The 21,966-nt window shown below is 41.2% G+C and overlaps 1 protein-coding gene across 2 annotated transcripts in view; it reads right to left on the bottom strand.

The window, feature by feature from the left end:
- Window positions 1-1,553: 1,553 nt before the first annotated feature.
- gabrb2a (gamma-aminobutyric acid type A receptor subunit beta2a) overlaps window positions 1,554-21,966 on the bottom strand; it is a 47,310-nt gene continuing 26,897 nt past the window's right edge. The window contains exons 5-10 of one of the 2 annotated variants that reach the window (XM_061786917.1): window positions 12,484-12,566; window positions 9,278-9,415; window positions 8,352-8,504; window positions 6,601-6,845; window positions 6,057-6,197; window positions 1,554-3,708 (exon numbers count right to left, since the gene is read on the bottom strand). In XM_061786917.1, coding sequence (XP_061642901.1) covers window positions 3,352-3,708; window positions 6,057-6,197; window positions 6,601-6,845; window positions 8,352-8,504; window positions 9,278-9,415; window positions 12,484-12,566 — 1,117 coding nt within the window. In that variant the 3' untranslated portion in view covers window positions 1,554-3,351. The remainder of the gene's footprint in view (window positions 3,709-6,056; window positions 6,198-6,600; window positions 6,846-8,351; window positions 8,505-9,277; window positions 9,416-12,483; window positions 12,567-21,966) is intronic. The other variant, XM_061786918.1, reaches the window with a different exon arrangement.

Below are 21,966 nucleotides of genomic sequence, written 5' to 3'. Positions count from 1 at the left end.
GCAACGTCTCAATATCAGCCAAGAAGTTAAAGCTTGGATGCAAATGGGTCTTCCAAATGGATAATGACATGAAGCATACTGCCAAAGTAGTTACAAAGTGGCTTCAGGATAACAAAGTTAATGCGAGCAAGGCGGCCTACAAACTTTGCTCAGTTACACCAAGTGGTATGCTCAAGAGGAATGAGACAAAATTCCTGCCAAGTATTGTGAGAATCTGGTGGAAGGATATCCAAAACCTTTGACCCAGTCATACAGTTTAAAGGCAATAATACCAAATACTAACGAAATGTATGTAAACTTCTGAATTTGAAGAAAGTGAGGAAAAATTGTCTAAAAAGTAAAAACAATCCTCTACTTATTCTGGCATCTAGCAAATAAAAATAATTGTGGTAATCGTGATTGACCTAAACAAAGAAAAGTTTAGTCTGATATCACATCACACAGTGAGGGGAAACAAGTGCTTATGTGGTGTGTAAACTTCTGTTTTTAACTGTATTTGGCAACGAGTCAAAATGAACACCACATGCCTTACAAACATACAGTTGTACCATGTGACAATACTAATGACAAAGTTATAATTGAATACAGTGTCACCCAAAAAAATTACATTTCGTAGTTTAATAACATAGTCAATTCTTGCTCAAATGACTTGAAATTCTAACGGGTAAAGGCTTAATTAAGTTTGTTTTACTTGATGAAAATTAGCATTAAAAGGCATTTTGTGTGTTAGGATATGCTCGAAAACAGGCAAACGTTTGCAGCACACGTTTTTTTTTTTTTTTTTTTTAGGACATTCAATAAAAATACAACTGAAAAAAAGATTTGGACATGGCACAAAAAATTCAAAGAGGAAAGCTGTCTACAGACGGCAAAGAGATCTGGACGATCACCAGTAGCGCACAACTCTGAACAGTACGTGTACCCTTTTTTTGACTGTTCTGACTCATTGTTTGACCGTATTCCAACACAAAAAAATTATCCGCAAAGGTGGAATCAAGGCAACTGGACTGTTCTTGTTTGCCGTGACCTGGATGACTGAGAATCTGCACTAACAACATACAAAATGCCCTTTCATTGCTAGTGATGTCATTCTTCACCCTCGGAAAAAAAAAAATAGTAAAACATTAAACTGAGTTTGTTTTTACACATCTTTTTAGTATTTGATGTCATTTGATTAAACTATGTGATTAAACTACGAAAATATCGGGGAACCCCTGTGTAATGAGAGAGAAATAGTCAGTGACTTCGATGCGGGTAGTGTGGGTTCAGTTCCCACTCTGTCACAGTGTGAATGAGTCTGAATAGGGTGTCTGTCTGTACATGTGCCCTGTGATTGACTGGCAAACTATTCCAGGGTGTTATCCGCCTACTGCCTTTCACCCAAAGACAGCTGGGATAGGCTCCGGCTCCATCTGAGCCTGAACAGGATAAGCAGGACAGTACAGGAAATGGATGGAAAGAGAAGTACAGCACATTGAATATAAAAAGTCTACACACCAATGTTCAAATTTCAGGTTTTAGTTATATATAACAAATGAGACCAAGATAAATCATTGAAACAATTTTTTCACCTTTAATATGGCCCAACTCTATTAAAGAAAAAAAAAATCTTTTCGAGAGGGAAAGTAAAAATAAACAACTGCAATAATGTGATCGGATGAGTGTGAACATCCTCTTGTAACAGGGATGTAGCTGTGTTAAAAATGAACCAAACACATTCAAACTCATAAGGAATGGGAGTTTCCAATCATGTTTGTGAGTGCTCAATAATAGCAATAATAGTCTTATTAGTGTGAGGCCTGCCAAGAAAATGCCACCTTGCACTTTGTTATTGAAGTGATAGACTGTATTGTTTTAATTGAATTTAGATACATCTTCATAGTTGTTGACAATCATTACACAACATATTTACAGTCTTTATGAAATATTACAATTGGAATTTACATAAACTTTGTACAAAATATGCCTGACTTCAATGCCTGGATAGCAGGGTCCTTGTGTTAAGTTGTTTGCAGAGAACAAAACATGGACCCGGTAGCCACTGGTGTCTGGAAGTGCTTCAGTTTCAGCAAGGAGGTGCTTCAGTCATTCCATTAAAAAGAAAGAAAAGGAAGAAAAGTCCAAAAAGCACATGAACAGCAAAGTTGCGAATTTGTGTTTCATTTGTCTTTTTTTTTCTTTTCTTTTTTTGTTAACTCTGTTGAATTGCTCCTTTCTTCTTTTTTTGACAGAATGGAAAATTATTTATGTGTAATTCAACTGCAAAACAACAACAGTTAAATAGAATAAATTGATATTTACACGTGAGTATTGATTTATAAAAATGAATCATCTCTTTTTCTTTTAACATGATTTATATTTATCTACATTTTTTTTTCAGAACAGAAACCTAACCACAATGAAACGTGTCATACTTCTATCATTCAATTCTACTGTTAAAAATGATTGTGGATTGCCATGTTTATGCAGCTACTCATTGCAATGAAAGGGCAGCCAATTCATTTCTACCACCGGTTTGTCCTGTAAAGCCATTCCTCGCCTCTAAAGCTCTTCTCACCATGGCATAAAATAAGGAAGAGTCATGTTCTTTTTTTGTTTAAAAAAGCAAAACAGGGTGAAATGGACTTGATTTGGTCCGTGCTGCAAAAGCAAAAAGCAAAACATATACGTGAAAATGTCCAATAATGTCGCTCCTTCATGAGATGTCCATGTGTTTTTCCTTTTTCGATCCAGCATTGGCACCGCAAATGTCATCCAAAGCTGCTTTTTCCAACTTCCACACTTTCCTTTGCACGACATCATCACTATCGTTCTCATCACAAATAAGATGCAAATCAAATCAAACGTGAGCATGCTTTGTAAAGGATGTTTTGGATTTACAGTAATTATAGGAAAATAGACTATCAAGGATGACTCCTTTTAAAATCATTTATAAAGCTTTCCCGGATGCAGACGGCTCGGCTACCAAGTAAATAGATACTGAATAAAACAAATCCTTAAAGTATATGCAAACACAAGCATAAATATTTGATCCACAGAGTAAGCTACGAATGACAAGTATTAGTGATATATTGAAATTCCTGCACCATTACTGTCCTTTGAAAACTCTTGTTTTTAAAGTTTGTCCAATCCGCAGAAGGTGTTTCCCAAATGCTAAAAGAGTCACAGAAGTGTTGGTGCTGCTGCTGTCTGTCCAAAATGTCTTTGCATTCTCCTCAAGTTGTCGAAAAGGAACCCGCTAAAAGGTGGTGCGCCAATTCTCTCTCATTCACTCAATCACACCATCTCTCTATTCCCGCTAAATTCCCTGCTCCCCATCTTGGCGTGCCTGCCTCAAGATGGCCGCCGCGTTTAATGGACGTAGTAGAGCCAGTAGACCACATTGAAGAAGGAGAAGACGGTGGGGAAGATCATCCTGGACCACTTATCAATAGAGTTCACGTCGGACAAGTCCGGGATGTTCACCTTGAGCTGCGAAGCCCGTCTCCGTAGACGCGACTTCTTCTGAGCGTGGCGCTCCAAGTCGCTGTGGCCATAGTTCTGGCGGGCCATGGCCGCCCGGCGGTACTGCAGTGTGGAGCTGTCGTAGGCCAGCATAGTGTTGCGGGGGTCTCCGGGCGCTCCCAACCCCCGAGACAGATCCCCGGCACCCCCCATTTCGTTCTTCATCTCCAGGGTGCTGAACAGGATGTTGTCATCGGGAGTCATCTGTAGCGTGAGGTTGCAAAGATAGGTGGTGCCATGAGAAGTGACTGCTCGTGAGAAATCTAAGAAAGCTAACGTCAGCTACACAATGCACACATGAAGTGAACATTTTACTTACTACAGAGGTAATGCACATTGTCACTAGCGATACATTCTAATGACTTAGAAAAGCAGTACAGTGGAACCTCTTTGCCAGTCAAACTATTCGGAATTTACAGTGGACTAACTGTAAGAATTCGGTTGACCGTGCGGAACTGACCATTGATATATTCGCACGGTCGTGATTCTGGAACCTGTCCTTCTTTATGCACTGTTTTTGTCCTCAGACCAGAGCCCTGTCTTATATAAAAGCATTCCTCTAGTGCCATCTTGTGCCATCTAGGTGACAAGGAACTATGTTATAAGGGGGTGCTTCAATTAGCAATCTAATAGAAAAGTAGTGCGTGCTGCCATCTTGTGGCATTGATGTATCTGTTTGGGATGATATTTATTCATTTAATACGTTTTTTATTGTGACTGACTCTGTAGGCAGGCGAGGTGGGGGACACATGCTTTAGGCCTGGGCACAAACTGGACATGTCATCAGTGTACCCGCTGGGAAAAAGGCAATGAGCGATTGTCATTAAAACAGCGTCATACATGGCCGTTCAAGATGTTTTTTAGTTTTCTTTTTTTACATTTTACATCAGATACTTTTAGGATTTAGAGCAGCGGTTCTCAAAGTGTGATACTAGTACTAGTGATAAGTGAGCTCCTTCTAGTGGTACAGGAAAGAATCACTGAATTAAATGCCCAAATTGTACATAAAGTTACAGTGGATTTTTTTTTTTAATCCATTAGAGTACGTTTTTTTTAAGAACAGTTCAGTTATATTTAACTTTTTTTTCCAAGATGGCGCTGTGAAGTAAGCATCCGTCTGTGCTGCTGTTAGGTTTTTTTGTGTGTGTGTCTTTTTTTTGCCATTTGGTGTTTGTTGTCCCTTGTGCGGGCCCGTGGTGGACTTTGTTTTGATTTTCCCCTATTTAAGCACAGTGTTAATGTTTGAACAATATTATTAGATAAACCTAAAAAATACACTGCCTCAATTTTGACGAACACTTGGGCCTACTATGCTACTGTACTTCGCCCAATGATGCAATTCCTCAAGCAATGAAGGCAAAATACTTAAAATATAGATAACCCTATTAGAGGCAGCATAGTGGACTATTGGTTGGCACATCGGGCTTACAGTTGTGACGTCGCCTTCCCGTGTGGAGTATGCATGTTCTCCATGTGCTTGTAAGTACTCCCGTTTCCTCCCACATTTCAAAATCATGCTTCTTAGGTTCACTGAATACTGTGCATAATAGTGTGATTGGTGACTTGTACTGTATGTGTCCTGCAATTGGCTAGCAACCAGTCCAAGATGCACCCCACCTCTCACTCAGTCAGCTGAGGACAAGCACTATAGGAGATGATGGATGACAGTCTTTATGTGAGGTGCCCTTTGGAAATTCTATAATAATATATTCTAAATCCAAACAAATAGGACGAATGGTTTGGTTTTGATTTATGAGGTTCCACTGTGCATTTTCTAAACTATTGATCATCTGCCACTGTATATGATAATATAACCACAGCACTTATGACATAACATTCCTGGAAAAGCAAAACACACTCCACAAACTAATTTAATTTCAGAATTTCAACCGGCATGGCTGAAATTCTATTGATTCTCAACAAAGACAAACATAAGTAAATCAAAGACGAAGCAAGGCAAAGGAAAATGTGACAGGAGAAGGTTGAGAGAAACTGTAGGGACTTGGCAGAGATGGAGGAGAGGCTAAAAAGGTTCAGGTGGGTCAGGAAAGGTGAATTCACTTGAACATTTCTTCATCCATCGCCTGACTTCTAAGGAAAACGTCCCAATATCAGCTAATTGTCTTGTTGGAAATTGAGTATTGTTTTTGAAGTGAAGCCACTAGAAGTCAGAACACTGAATGATCAAACAATCCTATTTTACTCACAGTGACTTTACTGTATTTGTGTCTCAATTATTCTACTATAGCTACTGATGCGTTCTCCTCTTGTGTCATATTTGTAATTGTCCATCGATTTTAATGTACAGCTCAAGTTGAATTCAGGGTAAGCCTGCAGAAATGAAACTGCTAAGCTGTGGAGGTCAGGAAAATGCATGAAGAGCAAACCAAGAGAGGGAGAAAAAACACAATGGTGGAAGTGATGATCAAAGTTGCTTTAAAAAAATCTAGAGAACTCAAAGAGATGCACAAAAAACTAACAGCATTTTCCTCTGATCGGGATCGATTCAGGTAGATGACATCATTAGTTTTGACTTTCAAAACCTCCAGTACCTTATTTCTTTGCTCGCCTAGTCCTAATGCGGCATCGTCCACAAAGATGGGATCCCACATCGAGTCATACGCGTCAATTTCCCTCTGTTTCATTCTGGCATACAGAGCATCATCTCTCTGAACTACATTTCCCACCAGCCACTGCAAGCATACAAAATCAGCACTGTTACTTCTGGAAACTTGTAGCTTGCCACACTCACAAGGAAAGGGTGTTTTATTTCATTTCATTGTTTTAATGTTGCTGTTGTTGGCGCTAGCTTCAGAATAAAAGAAAAAATGGGGAGGCCACATCCTGGGATTTTTGCAAGGTGCCTTGCCCTTTGAGAGACACAGCAACATGGAGATCAAGTGCAACAACGCCACTCATTGCTTCTGCATTCACTCCTTCGGAAGCACACACAAGTATAAATGGAGTGTAAAGAGAGATTCAGCATTGGTCACATTGATCTGGAGAGAAGAAGTCATTGCCAACCAGCACACACACACACACACACACACACACACATAACAAATCTTCTCACAAGAGCAGTGCCTGCACGTGTACCTTGTTGGGGTCGGGTCTAAGCTTTTCGTTATTGGCCGTGGCTGCCTTCTCAGCCGCTTTCTTCTGCCGTTGCGGGCCCTGGCCAAAGAAGATGTAGTTGACGAAGGCGTACTCCAGCAGGGCGAGGAAGACGAACACGAAGCAACCCATCAGGTACATGTCTATGGCCTTCACATAGGGGATCTTAGGGAGCGTCTCTCGCAAGTGTGTGTTGATGGTGGTCATGGTCAGCACCGTGGTGATCCCTGGAAAGCAGCCACACCATTAAGGAGAAGATTGAGTTCAAGCCAAAACATGGAGTGGTGTGCTATGGAAAATTACGAAATTTCAATTTATTGGACTGAAAAATGTATCTTCTATCTATGCCAGTTACGTGTAGTGACAGGCAGAACAATGAAATGCTCTTCCACTAGATGGCAGAAGGTACAATTAACCCGTTGCCATTCAAACAACTGAATTATTATCAATTACTGTTATTTCATTATATATATTTTTGGGTAACATTTTTGTTTGGTGCTGTGCCGTGAGATTTTTGTGATGTGAAATATGTGCCTTGGCTCAATAAAGGTTGGGAAACATTGTCTTTGCAAAGTGTTTGTTCGTATTTCAATAAAGGATGAAGGGCAATTTACACTGAACAAGAACATAAATGCAACACTATTGTTTTGCTCCCATTTTTCATTAACTAAAAAAAAGTCAGTCAAATCTGGAAGACGTTAGTTTGCCAGTATCAAAGCATTAACTCGTATACTCAAATATCCTGTAAAAATCTTTTCTTCTTCTTTTTCTTCATCTTTTTGTACTGTTTCTTCGTCTTCTTCTTATTATTACTCGTATTTCTATTGTACTTGTTCATTATGACCATGTAATAAAATGATGCAGAAATATCTCCCAAAACCTCGATGGAATAAAAGTGCATGTGTGTGTTTATGAGTTAATGAGTGTTTATAATGTATGCAATTACATGACAAACAAACTGTAGGCTAAATAAATTGCAAACTGCTATCAAACATCTGCTGTTAGTCAACAGCACAAATCACCTGTTTTTTGTGTTGTGTTTTTATGTAGACGCATTGTGCTTGATACAAATTAGTCATCTGAATGCACAATCTGCATTTGGTCAGATTCACATGTATTATAAATAACACAGCGGTCTGTGTAGCTCGCAGCCTCATCTCTCATTGGCTGCACTTGCTCGCTGCTGCACGTTAGCAGGACGCTGCAAGCGGGCAGATCATGAAATTACGTTAGCCTCCAAACATCCCATGCGGGGTTCCAACCTGCATGTGTCCCACTTCGGAACACAAATGGTGCGTGACATGAATGACACACATAAACGCTCGGAGCCAGCTCCTCCTGCGGCTCCGACCTTCCGAGCTGAACAGAAAAATTGAGCTTCGTGGCATTTTATTTTAGCGTGGCTAAGAAATATGAAAAAGTGTGTTAATGTAAAGGGGCTTCACTTAGCTAGCCGGTGAGAGACAGACAGGCAGAGAGAAAGACAGCACGCTTCAAGGTCGTGCCGCTTTGGCTCTCTCTGCATGAGTCATGCATGGAGTCATTTGAACAGCAGACATTTAGCTAGGCAGCCTATCACAGTCTGCTATCAGTAGCATGCTTAAAGCTAATGAGAAAACCAGTCAAAACACACATTAGACGCATGACAGACACAATGGTGCCTTCAATGTATGTGAAATGGCTTTTCATGATGTAACTCGGGGTTATTGTTAGCAGCAGCCAGGCCATCCTACCCAGGGCCACTCTGGCAGCAGAGGCATCGTAGTTGATCCAGAAGGAGACCCAGGAGAGGATGGTAATCAGGATGGAAGGCATGTATGTCTGCAGGATGAAGTAACCAATGTTCCTCTTCAGTTTGAAGCTGAGGGACAGGCGGGGATAGGAACCTGAAGGAGGAAGAAGGAATGAAAATGGATTTTTACTCAATGATGCCCACTAATGTCCTTACTGAGCAACTGTATCTGACGGTAATGTAAAATCCAGTGATGTCAATCGATTAATTTTTCATATCCGACATAATCACACTTTTGAATTGTAATTAATCGCGATTAATCACAGGCGCCAGATTGAGCACACATAGTGCTACATTTTGCTTTGAGATGCTATTTTAAACTTGAGCTTCGATGAAAAGAGATTTCAGTGCTACACTGTATGAAAATGACCTTTGTTTTTTTCAAAAGTCCCATCGGGGTGACTTTTGAAGCAAAATCTGCCGCCGAGCACACCGGTCGGAATCTCCTTACTTATAATTTCCACTGGTGTAAAAATTGACCCGATCACTGACCTTATAGAAACCTGCACCGCATTTAGGATATTCATCGGCGATTAAGGTAAAGCAGCGTGTGTGGTCAAAATAAATTGTGTGATTAATCTGAGGTAATACATGTGCAATATGTAACCCTTTTTTTTTCTTTTGGGGGGGGGGGGGGGGGGTTGTGAGGCTAACCTCTGTTATTTACTAAAAAACTCATTTACTGTATTCACTGTTTTTGTGCTCAGGCCAAAGCCCTCTCTAATATAAAAGTATTACTTTGGCACCATCTTGTGACCTCTTGGTGCTAAGAAACTAAACTTCAGTGTCATTAGTTGGGGCAGCACTCAGTCCCTGAAACACTGTACAGGTTTGGTCAGTGAGAAGAGTAAGTGTTGCTTTGGGTACCTGTAGAGAAGACCACCTTCGTGGAGATGAGTTTATAGTCGACGATAGAAAACTGTGGCAACTCGATCCTGTCAACGCCGGACACTGCACCGTCTCCTCCTCGCCAGTAAAACTCAATATCATCTGTAGTGTAACCATCTGTCGAGCAAAAAGCAAAAAGCTGTACACTTAGGGAAACACACACATTTCACTTCATTTCGTGGACATCATGATAACCACAGGGTCCGTTGTTAGAGATAATGTCACAAAACAGAATGAACACATTTTAAAAAATTAAAAAATTCAGAAATGGCCAATAAAAACAGAAAAAATATTGTACTTAATATTTTCCTAAAGGCTCCATTTGGGATTAGCCTTTGAAGTTGGTAATAGTGAAAAATGAAGTGAAACAGACAATGATTTTAGTCAATTCTTCTCCAGTATGAGTGCTTAAAGAGGAGGATGCTATTCATGTGGCACGGCTTGAAGCAGGCATCAGGTGCAGGTGGAGATGGGCCTGGCTCAAGTTGGAGGCCAAAACAAAACAGCAAAGAAATGAGGCAAATTTAATTGTAATCTTAAATTTGTACATCAACATGTATTTGAGCGGTGGAAATAAATGTTTTTCTGCGTGAAGGAAAATGTGTTGATTTTGCCTTATTGTACTCTTCAGTCTTCCAGATTGCTTAATTTATGTTCAAATTAAAAAAAAAATATCTGTGGGGACCGGGGGATCCCCCAGATGCCCACCTATAATGTTTTTTTGTTTTTGTTTTGTTTTTTGTCACCTTTTTCATGCCTTTGGCGTTTGCATGTCTGTATGTAAAATGTGTATTGACGTGTTTTTGGAACAATATATATTATGCTTGGATAAACCTCTTGGAAGGTTGATTGCTTTTTGTGTATGTGCGTGTGTGTGGCCTCTGTCTGCATAAGAAGTGAAAGCAGCAAAGATGTGTTTTCCCGCCATCGAAGGGAATCAGGTGCCTAATCAATCATTGGAGATTTATTGAAATGATCACAAAATTCTTAATTTCTGTGCTAATGAAAGAGAAATTCTTCAGGGCACCACTAATGATATCAGTGATGAGAATGTGGGCATGCACTTAAAATAACAGGACGCTTGACTGCCTAAATTCAGTGTTGCGTGTAATACTGTGATGTCATCGTTTGGATCGACTTATGTTCTGAGGCCTCAAATAGATGGCAACCTGACCAATTTGCTATTGTTAGAACCGACATAACCAGACTTGGGTAGTAAAATGGCACTGAATGTAGTAGCAGCTTGTCAAGCATAAGGTAGCTAAAGAAAACACTGACATGATGTACACTATCTTATTTTATTTGGGTTATCTATCCATTTTCTATACCGCTTATCCTCCTTAGACACAAGATTGTGTGTATCAAAAATAAGACCAAGAAAAACAATTTAAAAATCTATTTCCACCAATGTGCAACGTGACACAATTTTTTTTCAGTCTTTTTTAGAAAGGATGCGAACACCTTCACATTCACATTTGAGCCTCGTTTTTGGGTGATTTTGTCCTGATCCCATGAAACCAAGATTTAACTTTTGGGCCATGATTCCAAAAGCTACAGTATATTTGCCACAACGACAACATTGCTCGGCACCAAAAGAACACCATACCTACAGTGAAGCAACAGCAGCCATTGTGGCCGTTTGTCTTCAGTTGGAACTTTACAGTCCTAGTCAAGGTGGAGGGAAATATGAACTGCTCCAAATACCAGTTAGTGTTAGCAGAAAAACTTCAGCCTACAGCTAGAAAACTAAAGAAAATGTCAGGAAAAGCATACTGGAACATCTGAACTTTCTTTGGGGTTAATCAGAGGCACTTTATATGGTGGCAGTTGTGTCCTGACTCCTATTACACGTGAGTTTGAAGGTTACAAGGGGGTGTGCACATTTGTGCAACAACATTATCTCAGCATTATTTATTTTTACTTTCACCATTGAAAAGATTGAAAATAAAATCGAATGAGTTTTACAGATGATAGTACACATTTATGGTGGAAACAGTTTCAAAATGATTTCTTGTTCTCATTTTTTTAATATCACAAAAACCTGGTATTTGAACGCGGTTGTGTAGACTTTTTATATCCACAGTACACTTGCTATGAATGATCAAATGTTACTTAATACATTGCCTGTATTAATATATTATAGTTTTATTTCTATTGTTTCCTATGGAAAATTGCAAAATCCAAACAAATCAGAGCTAAACCAATGTTCAACCAGAGGTTCCACTGTAAATTTTCTATGCCTCGATTGCAGCACAGCATGCAGAACAAGTGGCGGCGTCCTTGTTGCTGGAGCACGGGGCTAGCCGGGCTTTTAAGACTCAGGTCTGTTAAAAATGTATCAAGTTTATCAAGTCAAATGAGAGTTCTCTGCACTCATTAGTCTGAATAAAATAGCATGTTCTGGGATGAAGCAATTGCAACGTTAAAACTGCTGCCAGTTAATCCATATGAGAGCACATACTGTCTGCTGATCAAAACCGGGCCTGCATGCTTCAGTGTGTGTGTGCCTGACAGGAGAGGGGGAGAGGGGAAAAAGAGGTTACGAGTGATGGAGAGAAAGAGATAAAAAGGCTGCAGGATGAGAGTGTGCAAAGAAAAGAGATGAGGAAGTGATGAGGAGAGAGATGCCAAGCGTAATGGAAGAGGAGCAGAGAGAAGCGGTTCTGACCCACCACTGGGTTTTTTTTCTCCGCTTACCGTCGGCACTTAATTCCGGCAACACTGTGATGAAACCCAGAAAGAGTGAGCCCTACACCGCATCCCAGCCCCATAATCCTCCTCCCCAGGGACCCAGATAAAGCACAACAAGGACCTCATCTTTGTCTCTCATATTCCACTCTCGCTCCCCTCCTCTTCATAGTGCTGTAAAATCACAAACTCCATGAGAAATGAGCTCTTTGTACCTTGCAAACATGGCAACGTAACATCTACAAACACTGGACCTAATCAAGCCAGTGTAGCTGAATTAATTAGGGTGGATGTTATCAGTCGGTGAACCATTAGTGATGTTCCCGCTTCTGTATTTCCTCATATCTCATCAGCCTCTCTCAGCATTTTACATCCCGCCTTATCACGTCGCTTTCTACCGTGCGCTTTCTTCAAAAACCCACAGACCTGCATGCGTATGTGGGATCTACGTTGGTGAGTGGGAGTGAGAGCCCGTTGTCAGGGACGACGGTACTTACAGCTTTCGATCTCCAGGGTGCAGTTTTGCTCATCGAGAGGGTAACGGCGCAGGTCCATCATGCAGGCTGCCGTGGTGGTGATCCTAAACGCACAAAATACACCGGTCCGTTTACTTTGAGCTTCATTAAAGGGTAGGAGTCTCTATAAAGCATAATAATAACAAGTATTCATAGAACAGAACAATACAATAAACAATATCATCAAGTGTGATGTTAAAAAACTTGCCGGTTTTGAAATGACTCAACACAGATCGCATTCCAGTTATTATTCACGCATAGCATTTTTATTATTTACAGATTGCACGCGATGAAGGAACAAAGCAGCTTTTCACTCGACAATGCGAACTGAAGCTCCTTTTCTACTACACTGTGGTTACTTGCACCAAGTTTACCATTAAAGGGGTAGCAGCAGTTTGGCAGATAGAGGATAATTGTTTTTAAAAAAAAATAGGCTTCAAGCTGTTCAATGCCACTCCAAGTTGAAGCTCACTCTCAAACTAAACATAAAACAATGAGAATTACACTTTCTGTATTTAAAACAACCAAATAGCTTTTCCTCAAAAAAAAAAAAAAAAAAAAAGTTTGCTTAACTTAATGCTGACAAACAAGTTAAAACGCCATAAATGGGCTAACAAATAGGATCAATGTAGCTATGTTATAACACTTTAACAAACAGATATTTGAATACAAACAGTGCATCAACACATGTAGACGGACAATATAGCCGCATTGATTCGTTCCTCTAAGAAAAACAACATATTACTGCAGCTTACTGAGTCACTTGCAGTGGTTGTGAACCCCTTCTTCATTTTTGTCTGCATGACTGTATTGTACTGTCCCTAGTGGCCAATGTGTGCACACCAGAAGGAGCCACAATGAATTAGTCATGATACACAAACTGTTTCATTCTTTTAATTCTATTGAATTCTATTCTAATTTCTAGATATTTTCATGAAGTACAATATTGTAGTGTGATATTTTTCTTATTAAAAACATTAAACATCGTTTTGTTTTTTGGGGGAGGCTGCAACGGATTAATGGCATTTCCATTGATTTCATTGGGGAAAGATGATTTGAGATACCTTTTATGAATTATGAGGGTCTCATGGAAAGAATAAAACTCGTCACTCAAGGCACCACTGTAATTCAATATTTTAATATTCAGGTCAATATCCTCAATTAAAACTAATTAAAAACCATTCCAGTCCCCCCCCAAAAAAACATGTTATGTTTTTTTAATAAAGAAATTAAACTCCTTTGGCGATTTCCATGATTACAATTTTAGTTACATTTGAAAAATAGCCGCAAAAGCTCAGATTTCTTTTCATATCATTTCCTCCTTCTAAAGGCAACACTTGTGATTTGCCATTCTGCTGTAGTCTCAAACAAAAATTTTCCACACTCTTAGCCAACCTTCAATAATGGTAAAGACATGGCCCACTGAATTTCCTTTTGAAAATCAATTAATTGTACTGATAAGTGTATTTGAATTATTGGCAGTTGTTATCCATCAAAAGGTCATAATTGTTTATAATAAAATACAATTATTAGAAAGTAACAGTTTTCAAACTTTAAATGCCAAAATGTGTTTACCGTTAGGTGTCCGAAATTAAGTTTCATGATTTGCAACATCTTTTCTTAAGATGCCTGTGAATATTTTAATTCATCCTGGTCATTTGATTCTCGGGGCATTGAATCGATAAGCTGCTGGACTGTTGTGGTTGTCTTAGACGACGTTTCGCCTCTCATAATTTTCTGAAGATGCTAATTACAATTTTGGATATAGAGTACATGTATAGGATTTTTCTTCTATTGCTGAGGATACCTTTTCCATGAAAACTAACACAAATGCATCCCAGTGTCTTCAGAGTTCCTTTTTTTGGTTCTTTTACAAACAGTCCTTCTTTGTCACTGAAGCTGTCTTTACCATTAATGCCGCTGGAGAGAGCCTCATTATGTTGTTGCAATAGACCAGAGGGATCTGTGAACTTAAGTGCCAGGATGAGGCAGTCATTTTGCATTCACACAACAGCAGACAGCAAAATAAATGGTGTTATTTCTGAGATTTGCATTAATATGTATGAATTTGTGAAAGTGTCTGAACTATTGCATGTTTTTACCGTTATTATGATTGTATAAAGAGAAACTGTAATGTGTTTAATGGATCATCAGGATCATTGATCCACTTGTATCTGCAGGGTTTGCAGGGCAACACATTGTTGTAACTTGTGTAACTCACCCGATTCTTATAATGCTGTTTATGTCTTTACCGATATGCTCGTTTGTCTTTACTGTTACAAAAATAACTGTATTTTAAAGTGCCACTGCCTTTTGCTCTGACAATAAGGATTGCCTTTACTATGAATGCCTAATATTTGAAATCATCAATAATTGAATTGAAATTGAAAAGAGGACTTTAATAAGCATGCCTGTTTCAGCATGGGGGACATTTACCCAAATAAAACCAAAGTGGCATAAAAAAATAGCTAAATCTTAATTTGTGTCATTGAACAACTTATATGAAAATGACCCACATACTGACCATTATTTTTCTGACTTATAAAAAGGTGGTCCGCTCCTATGTCTGCGCATGTCCGCATGCATGACCGTGCGTGCACGCGCGTGCGTGCGTGTTTCCTGACATTTCCCCCATGCACATGTCACTGATATTTGCTCTGGGGGGACACACAGTGCGCAAAGTGGAAATGTAAAAATAAGAAAACAACATCATCCAGGCTGAGATGCTATATGATTTAACTAAAGTCAATTTTTAATAGGAAGGATACTGCCATTTGTCTGTGTGTAACCAATTAAGCCTACATAAAGCAAGCTTCAATATACAGTATAACCAATCTTAAGTCTGGTACACATAAAATTATTTTTATAATGTGACTGAAAAAAATGCACGTGGCTGTTGCAAATGGCTGGTGAACAGTTCACGTTTCCCCCTAAATCAGCTTGGACAGGGTGCAGATTACTCTTGACACGAACAAAGACAAGCAGTATAGAAAATAGATGGTTAGATGGCCATGTATGTCCTTTAATGCCTGTGCCATGCCTGTCCTTAAAGTCGCAAGAAATCATCAAATGACGCCATCACCTTATTAAAGAAAATGTTTCTTTTTCCCCCCGCAATTTACAACAGTTCCCAGTTGACAAAACATGTCTGTGATTATCAAGGAACAAGAATTATAGCACATGTTGGCACAAGTCACTTTTTTGAAAAACAACTATCGGGGTCAGAAAAGGCTAACTATAGCGACAAAGTCACTAAGCTAGCGACACCGATCTATCTCATGTGCCAAAGCAGGAGACTGGTGCAGTACAGAGATTGAGCAATGAGAGGAGGCATGATGCTACAGGGCATCCAGAATGAAGGAAAATACAAAGAAGAAGGAGGCGTAGAGGATGAATTAGAGGAAGCAACGCTTGGTTTTGCTTATTGTATCCGGTAACTACAAACCCCAATTCCAATGACGTTGGGACATTGTGTAAAAGGTAAATAAAAACAGAATACAATGATTTGCAGATCCTTTTCAACCTATATTCAATTTAACACACTACAATAACAAGATATTTAATGTTCAAACTAATGAACGTTATTGTGGGTTGTTTTGGGTTTTTGGGTTTTTTTTTGCAAATATTCTCTCACTTTGAATTTGATGCCTGCAACATGTTCAAAAAAGCTGGGACAGGGACAAAAGATTGGAAAATTTGAGGAATGCTCAAAAAACACCACTTTGGAAGATTCCACATGTGAACAGGTTAATTGGAAACAGGTGAGTGTCATGATTGGATGTAAAAGGAGCATCCCCTAAAGGCTCAGTTGTTCATGAATAAGGATGGGGAGAGGTTCACCACTTGTGAACAACTACGTAAGCAAATAGTCCAACTGTTTAAGAACAACATTTCTCAACATACAATTGCAAGGAATTTAGGAATTTCATCATCTACAGTCCATAATATCACCAAAAGATTCAGAGAATCTGGAGAAAGGCTGAAAACCAAACCATGGGTGCACATGACCTTCGATTCCTCAGGCGGCAGTCCATTAAAAACCGGGATGATTGTGTAAAACATATTGCTACATGGGCTCAGGAACACTTCAAAAAACCATTGTCAGTTAACACGGTTAATATCTACAAATACAAGTTAAAACTCCACCATGTAAAGCGGAAGCCATATATCAACAACACCCAGGAACGCAGTCAGTTTCTCTGGGCATATGCTCATCTGAAATGGATTGACGCAAAGTGGGAAAACTGTGCTGTGGTCTGATGAGGGCGGCACGGTGGCCGACTGGTTAGAGCGTCAGCCTCACAGTTCTGAGGAGCGGGGTTCAATCCCCGGTCCCCCCTGTGGGGAGTTTGCATGTTCTCCCCGTGCCTGCGTGGGTTTTCTCCGGGCCCTCCGGTTTCCTCCCACATCCCAAAAACATGCATTAATTGGGGACTCTAAATTGCCCGTAGGTGTGAATGTGAGTGTGAATGTTGTTTGTTTGTATGTGCCCTGCGATTGGCTGGCAACCAGTTCAGGGTGTAAACCGCCTCCTGCCCGATGATAGCTGGGATAGGCTCCAGCACTCCCGCGACCCTTGTGAGGAGAAGCGGCTCAGAAAATGGAGCACAAGAGCACAATACAGTACAAGACTGATTAATGAGAACACTACACTGACTAAACCAGACTGTAATGTACAGGAAGCCCAAACAGCGTACGGCCAGCCTGCTGTCTAACTATCTCACAAAGCTAGCAGCTAACGCTAACAAAAACAATTATACGTGACGTCAAGCCGCGCAAATCCCTCAATGTAATGTGGATTTCTTTTTTTTTTTTTTTGCAGTATAACGTCAAATGTTGTTGTCGTTTCTATGTATGTTAACAATGTTTTTGGAATGTATACCTTATTTAACTGTCACATTTATAGCTGATTTCTGTTGTAGTTTTTTTTTTCCATGTGTGTCAGAGTGACAGCTTGGTCAATTCCTTTACAAGAGCATGCCCATCAGGGCATTAACGGTCTAAAGATAATACGAACTAACTATAGTGTGGTATACTTTGACCTTAAAAAATCAGTTATATCTGCAACATTATGTTGTCACTATTCATATTTTCCTGTAGTATAACAATAAGTGACACATAGACCTAAAGAGAAACTACAAATTTTGGTTTCTCAGTGCTTTGGTCAAAGTACCAAGTCTTTTCAAGTCAATGGGTTCAAGTCCAAGTGAAGTTACGAGTCATTGCTGTTCAAGTCCAAGTCGAGTTGCAAGTCTTGTAACATTGTCAAGTCGAATCTAAAATCATCAAATTCATGACTCGAGCCTGACTCGAGTCCAAGTCATGTGACTCGAATCCACATCTCTGGTTAGTGCCATGGCATGGGTAACTTGCACATCTGTGAAAGCACCATGAATGTTGAAAGGAACATCTCGCCCGAAGATAGCTGGGATAGGCTCCAGCAGCCCGCGATCATAGTGAGGATAAGCGGTAAAGAAAATGGATGGATGGAGGAGGTACATAAAGGTTTTGGAGCAACACATGCTGCCATCCAAGCAATGTCTTTTTCAGGGACGTCCCTGCTTATTTCAGCAAGACAATGCCAAGCCACATTAGACAGGCCTGCCAGTTGTCCAGACCTGTCTCCCATTGCAAATGTGTGGTGCATAATGTAACGCAAAGCAGTTATGATAACAGAGGCCCTATCCAATAATCAACATTTTATATACAATACTGTGTAAAGGTCACCGTCTCCACCTTGTTATGATCATTTAATAAACAAAACTGCTTTGACATCAATTTAACTAATCCTCAAGGCAGCTTTTTCCATTCGACAGCCTTCAAGCTTGTTACCACTCGTTTCTGTGCCACTTGAAGAGATATTGTACATGAACAGAATTGTGATCACTGTTAGATTATCTTATGTCACATAAGAAAAGGAAAAAGGGGCCATATTGTGGTCACACAGTTTTTAAACAAAGAGCGAATCAGTCTGACAGTTCCACTTAGCATAGTCCCAGCAACACGCACACGACAACTTGGTCTGAGCTGAGTTGGGCAGGGCCAAAGCCCGGAGGCTGTTTGGATGTAACCATGGAGACGTCATCCACGCCGTTAAGCTACACACACACTCATTGATATAAAACATGGTCACATCATGCCAACAATAACAACAATAATAATCTGTATTGGTTGTGGCCTTTGGTTGTGGCCTTTGGTTACCTTGTCATTCATGATCACTCTCAAGTCCATCCATTCATTCATCCATACATCCATTTTCTTCCACTTATTCGGAGTTGGGTCACGGGGGCAGCAGCCTAAGGAGGAAAACCCAAACGTCCCTTTCCCCAGCCAATTGGGTCAGCAGCTTCAGGGGGATCCCGAGGCCTTCCAAGGCCACCCGAGATCCAGCGTATCCTGGGTCATCCCTGGGGCCTCATCCCGGTGGGAAATCCCAGGAATACTTCACCAGGGATGTGTCCAGGAGGCATCCAAACCAGATGCCCGACCCAGCTCATCTGGCTCCTCTCGATGCGGAAGAGCAGCGGCTTGACTCTGATCCCCTCCCGGATGACCAAGCTTCTCACCCTATCTCTAAGGGAAATCCTGGACGCACCGCAGAGGAAACTCATTTCGGCCACTTGTCTCTGCAATCTTGTTCTTTTGGTCATTACCAACAGCTCGTGACCATTGGTGAGGGTAGGAATGTAGATCAACCCGTAAACTGGGGCTTGGCCTTTCGGCGCAGCTCCTTCTTCACCATAACAGACGGATACAGAGTTTGCATCACCGCAGACACTGCACCAATCTGCCTGTCAATCTCCCGCTCCATTCTTCCCTCACTCACGAACAAGAGACCAAGATACTTGAATCCTCCACTTGGGGCAGGATCTCATTCTTGACCTGGAGAAGGCACTCCACCCTTTTCCGACTGAGGACCATGGTCTCAGATTTGGAGGTGCTGATTCTCATCCCAACCACTTCACACTCAGTTGCGAACTGCTCCAGTGAGGGTTGAATATTGCAGCTTGATGGAGCCAAAAAAAAATAATCTACAAAGAGCAGACACATAATACTGAAGCCACCAAACCAGACCCAACGCGCCCCCCCCCCCCCCCCCCCCCCCCCCCCCCAAACGCCTCGGTTGCGCCTAGAAATTCTGTCCATAAAGGTTATGAACAGAATCGGTGTCAAAGAGCAGCCTTGGCAGAGTCTAACCCTCACTGGAAACAAATCCGACTTACTGCCGGTAATGCGGACCAAACTCTGACACTGGTTGTACATGGGACCCTCAAATCATACATCTATGGGGGGGGCGTTGGGTTGTGGACTGTGGGTGGGGGTTGATTGAAAAATACTTAGCCCCAAAACGTAATCGAGACAAAGATTTGTTTAGTGGGGGTTGGAGATTTGTTTTAGGGGGGGCTAGGATAATAAACATTCTCCATAAATTCATAATACCAATATTTTTTTGGGAGGGTGGGGGGAGGGGGGGCTGACAAGTTTTTAGGGGTGCTGAAGCATTCTATAATAAAAGCTAGTTGAATTGAAGTCGATTAATCGATGATGTTATTGATAGTTTTTTAGCACAGTACTGCGGTCCCTAACCTTTTTACGCCACACACCAGTACATATTTAAACGCACATGCAGAGAAACAAATAAAAAAATATATATATTAAAAATGCAACTTAAAGTAAGTGTAAATATTGTAATTACTGGGAATCCTGTGCGTTTTCTCTTGAACAAGCCGGCCGGTCTAATCTTGTGCCATAGCATAGCATGTTGTAAGACATGACATCGTAGGCAGGCTCCATAAAAATTAAGCATTTCTCTTTTTCGTTGCTTTTATTTCACTTTTGCTTTTATTCTACTTGAGTGTAGACTTTCTATGTGTCTCATTTTTAGTAAAATATTTCCACATGCTTGTAGCATCCATACAATTGCATAGTTTACTGACGACAGTGTCGTAAAGTGACACGTGTTGCTTTCAGTCTCGTAAAGTGTCGTGTTGCTGGTGTGTGTTGTACCACAACTTCTATGATGAATAAAATTTTCAATATCACACAGTTGTTACCCGCGCATTATTGGACATTAAATACGGCGACAAAAATGGCGTTTCACTTCACGCCGCTGCCGTCGTTCCTCGCTGCCAGGTAGTATGGTATGAGACAATCGTAATAGTTGAAGCTAGCGTGGCTAACCACTATGTTCTTCCACAATCAGCTAATTTTTATACTCTCTGACCGTGCAGATGTACGCAGACTTGGCGTGGTTGTAGAGATCAGCAAGGCGGGGAGCACTGGAGAACTGAGGATGAGGAAGAATACGGAGGTCAGAACAATTATGAGAAATGGCGTAGCTTACGTGCGAGTAGAGAGTCGGTGTACCACAGGTGAATGTCAATACTCTGGCAGTGGAGTCCTGGATCTGGCGGGTTTAAATGCAGGCAATGATGAAGGCTGATTGACAACAGGTACATGGCCGAGGTGGTGCCGTTTACTGGGAAGAGAGAGAGAGGGCGAGAGGGGCGCAAAACGCCACCCAGGCCCCAACATAGGAACTGCTGGGCACAGCAGTGACAGTACCCCCCTCTCAACGGTCGCCTCCTGACGTCCTGCTTCCTGCTTCTCAGGGTGAGCCGCATAAAAGTCCCTAATCAGGGAGCCATCAAGAATAAGCTTGCGGGAGATCCAGGAGCGTATACCACTCCCAGTCCACTAGGAACTACAAGCCCCTGCTCCTGGGCGTCACATCAAGGATACACGAAACTGTGAAGGCTGGATGGTTGCCGATAACGCGGGTGGGCGGAGGGGGTACGACTGGAGAGCTAAGAGTGCAGGTGGAGTCAGGCTTGAACAGTGAGACATGCAACGTCAGATGGATCTTGATAGATTGTGGGAGTTTGAGTTGAACTGACGTGGGATTGATGATTTTAGTGATCGGGAAGGGACCAATGAAGCGCGGAGTGAGTTTACGGGATTCAGTCTGGTCACGGGAGGAAAGCCAAACCGTCTGTACTCAGGTGTGGGGGAACGACAAAGGTCCGCGAGCTGTTTATTCCTCTCAGCAGACTGAGTTAAAGCCGCCCTGACATCCTTCCAAATGGACTGGACCCTTCGCAGGTGATCCCTCACCGCAGGAACCGCCACCGCATGCTCCTGTTCCCTAAACAACGGAGGTTGGAAACCATAACAGGCCATGAAAGGAGACATAGCAGTGGCGGAGCTGGTGAGGGATTTGTGGCCATATTCAATCCATGGGAGGAATGCGTTCCAGGAGGTGGGATTGCATGTGGCAACGCAGCGAAAAGCCGATTCCAGAGTCTGATTTGCCCGCTCCGTGTGGCCGTTGGACTGTGGATGGTATCCGGAAGACAGGCTGGCTGCTGCGCCCACCGCTTTCCAGAACTATGATATAACCCCAGAGAACTTTGGAAATGACTTTGGACAAATGGATTTACAATGTAATAAAATGTAATGTAACTT

This window comes from Phyllopteryx taeniolatus, chromosome 10 (assembly GCF_024500385.1).
Source record: "Phyllopteryx taeniolatus isolate TA_2022b chromosome 10, UOR_Ptae_1.2, whole genome shotgun sequence".
In the NCBI taxonomy this organism is placed as follows: Eukaryota; Metazoa; Chordata; class Actinopteri; order Syngnathiformes; family Syngnathidae; genus Phyllopteryx; species Phyllopteryx taeniolatus.
The sequence above is the reverse complement of the archived record's forward strand: the minus strand, read 5'-3'. Positions and strand labels throughout refer to the sequence as shown.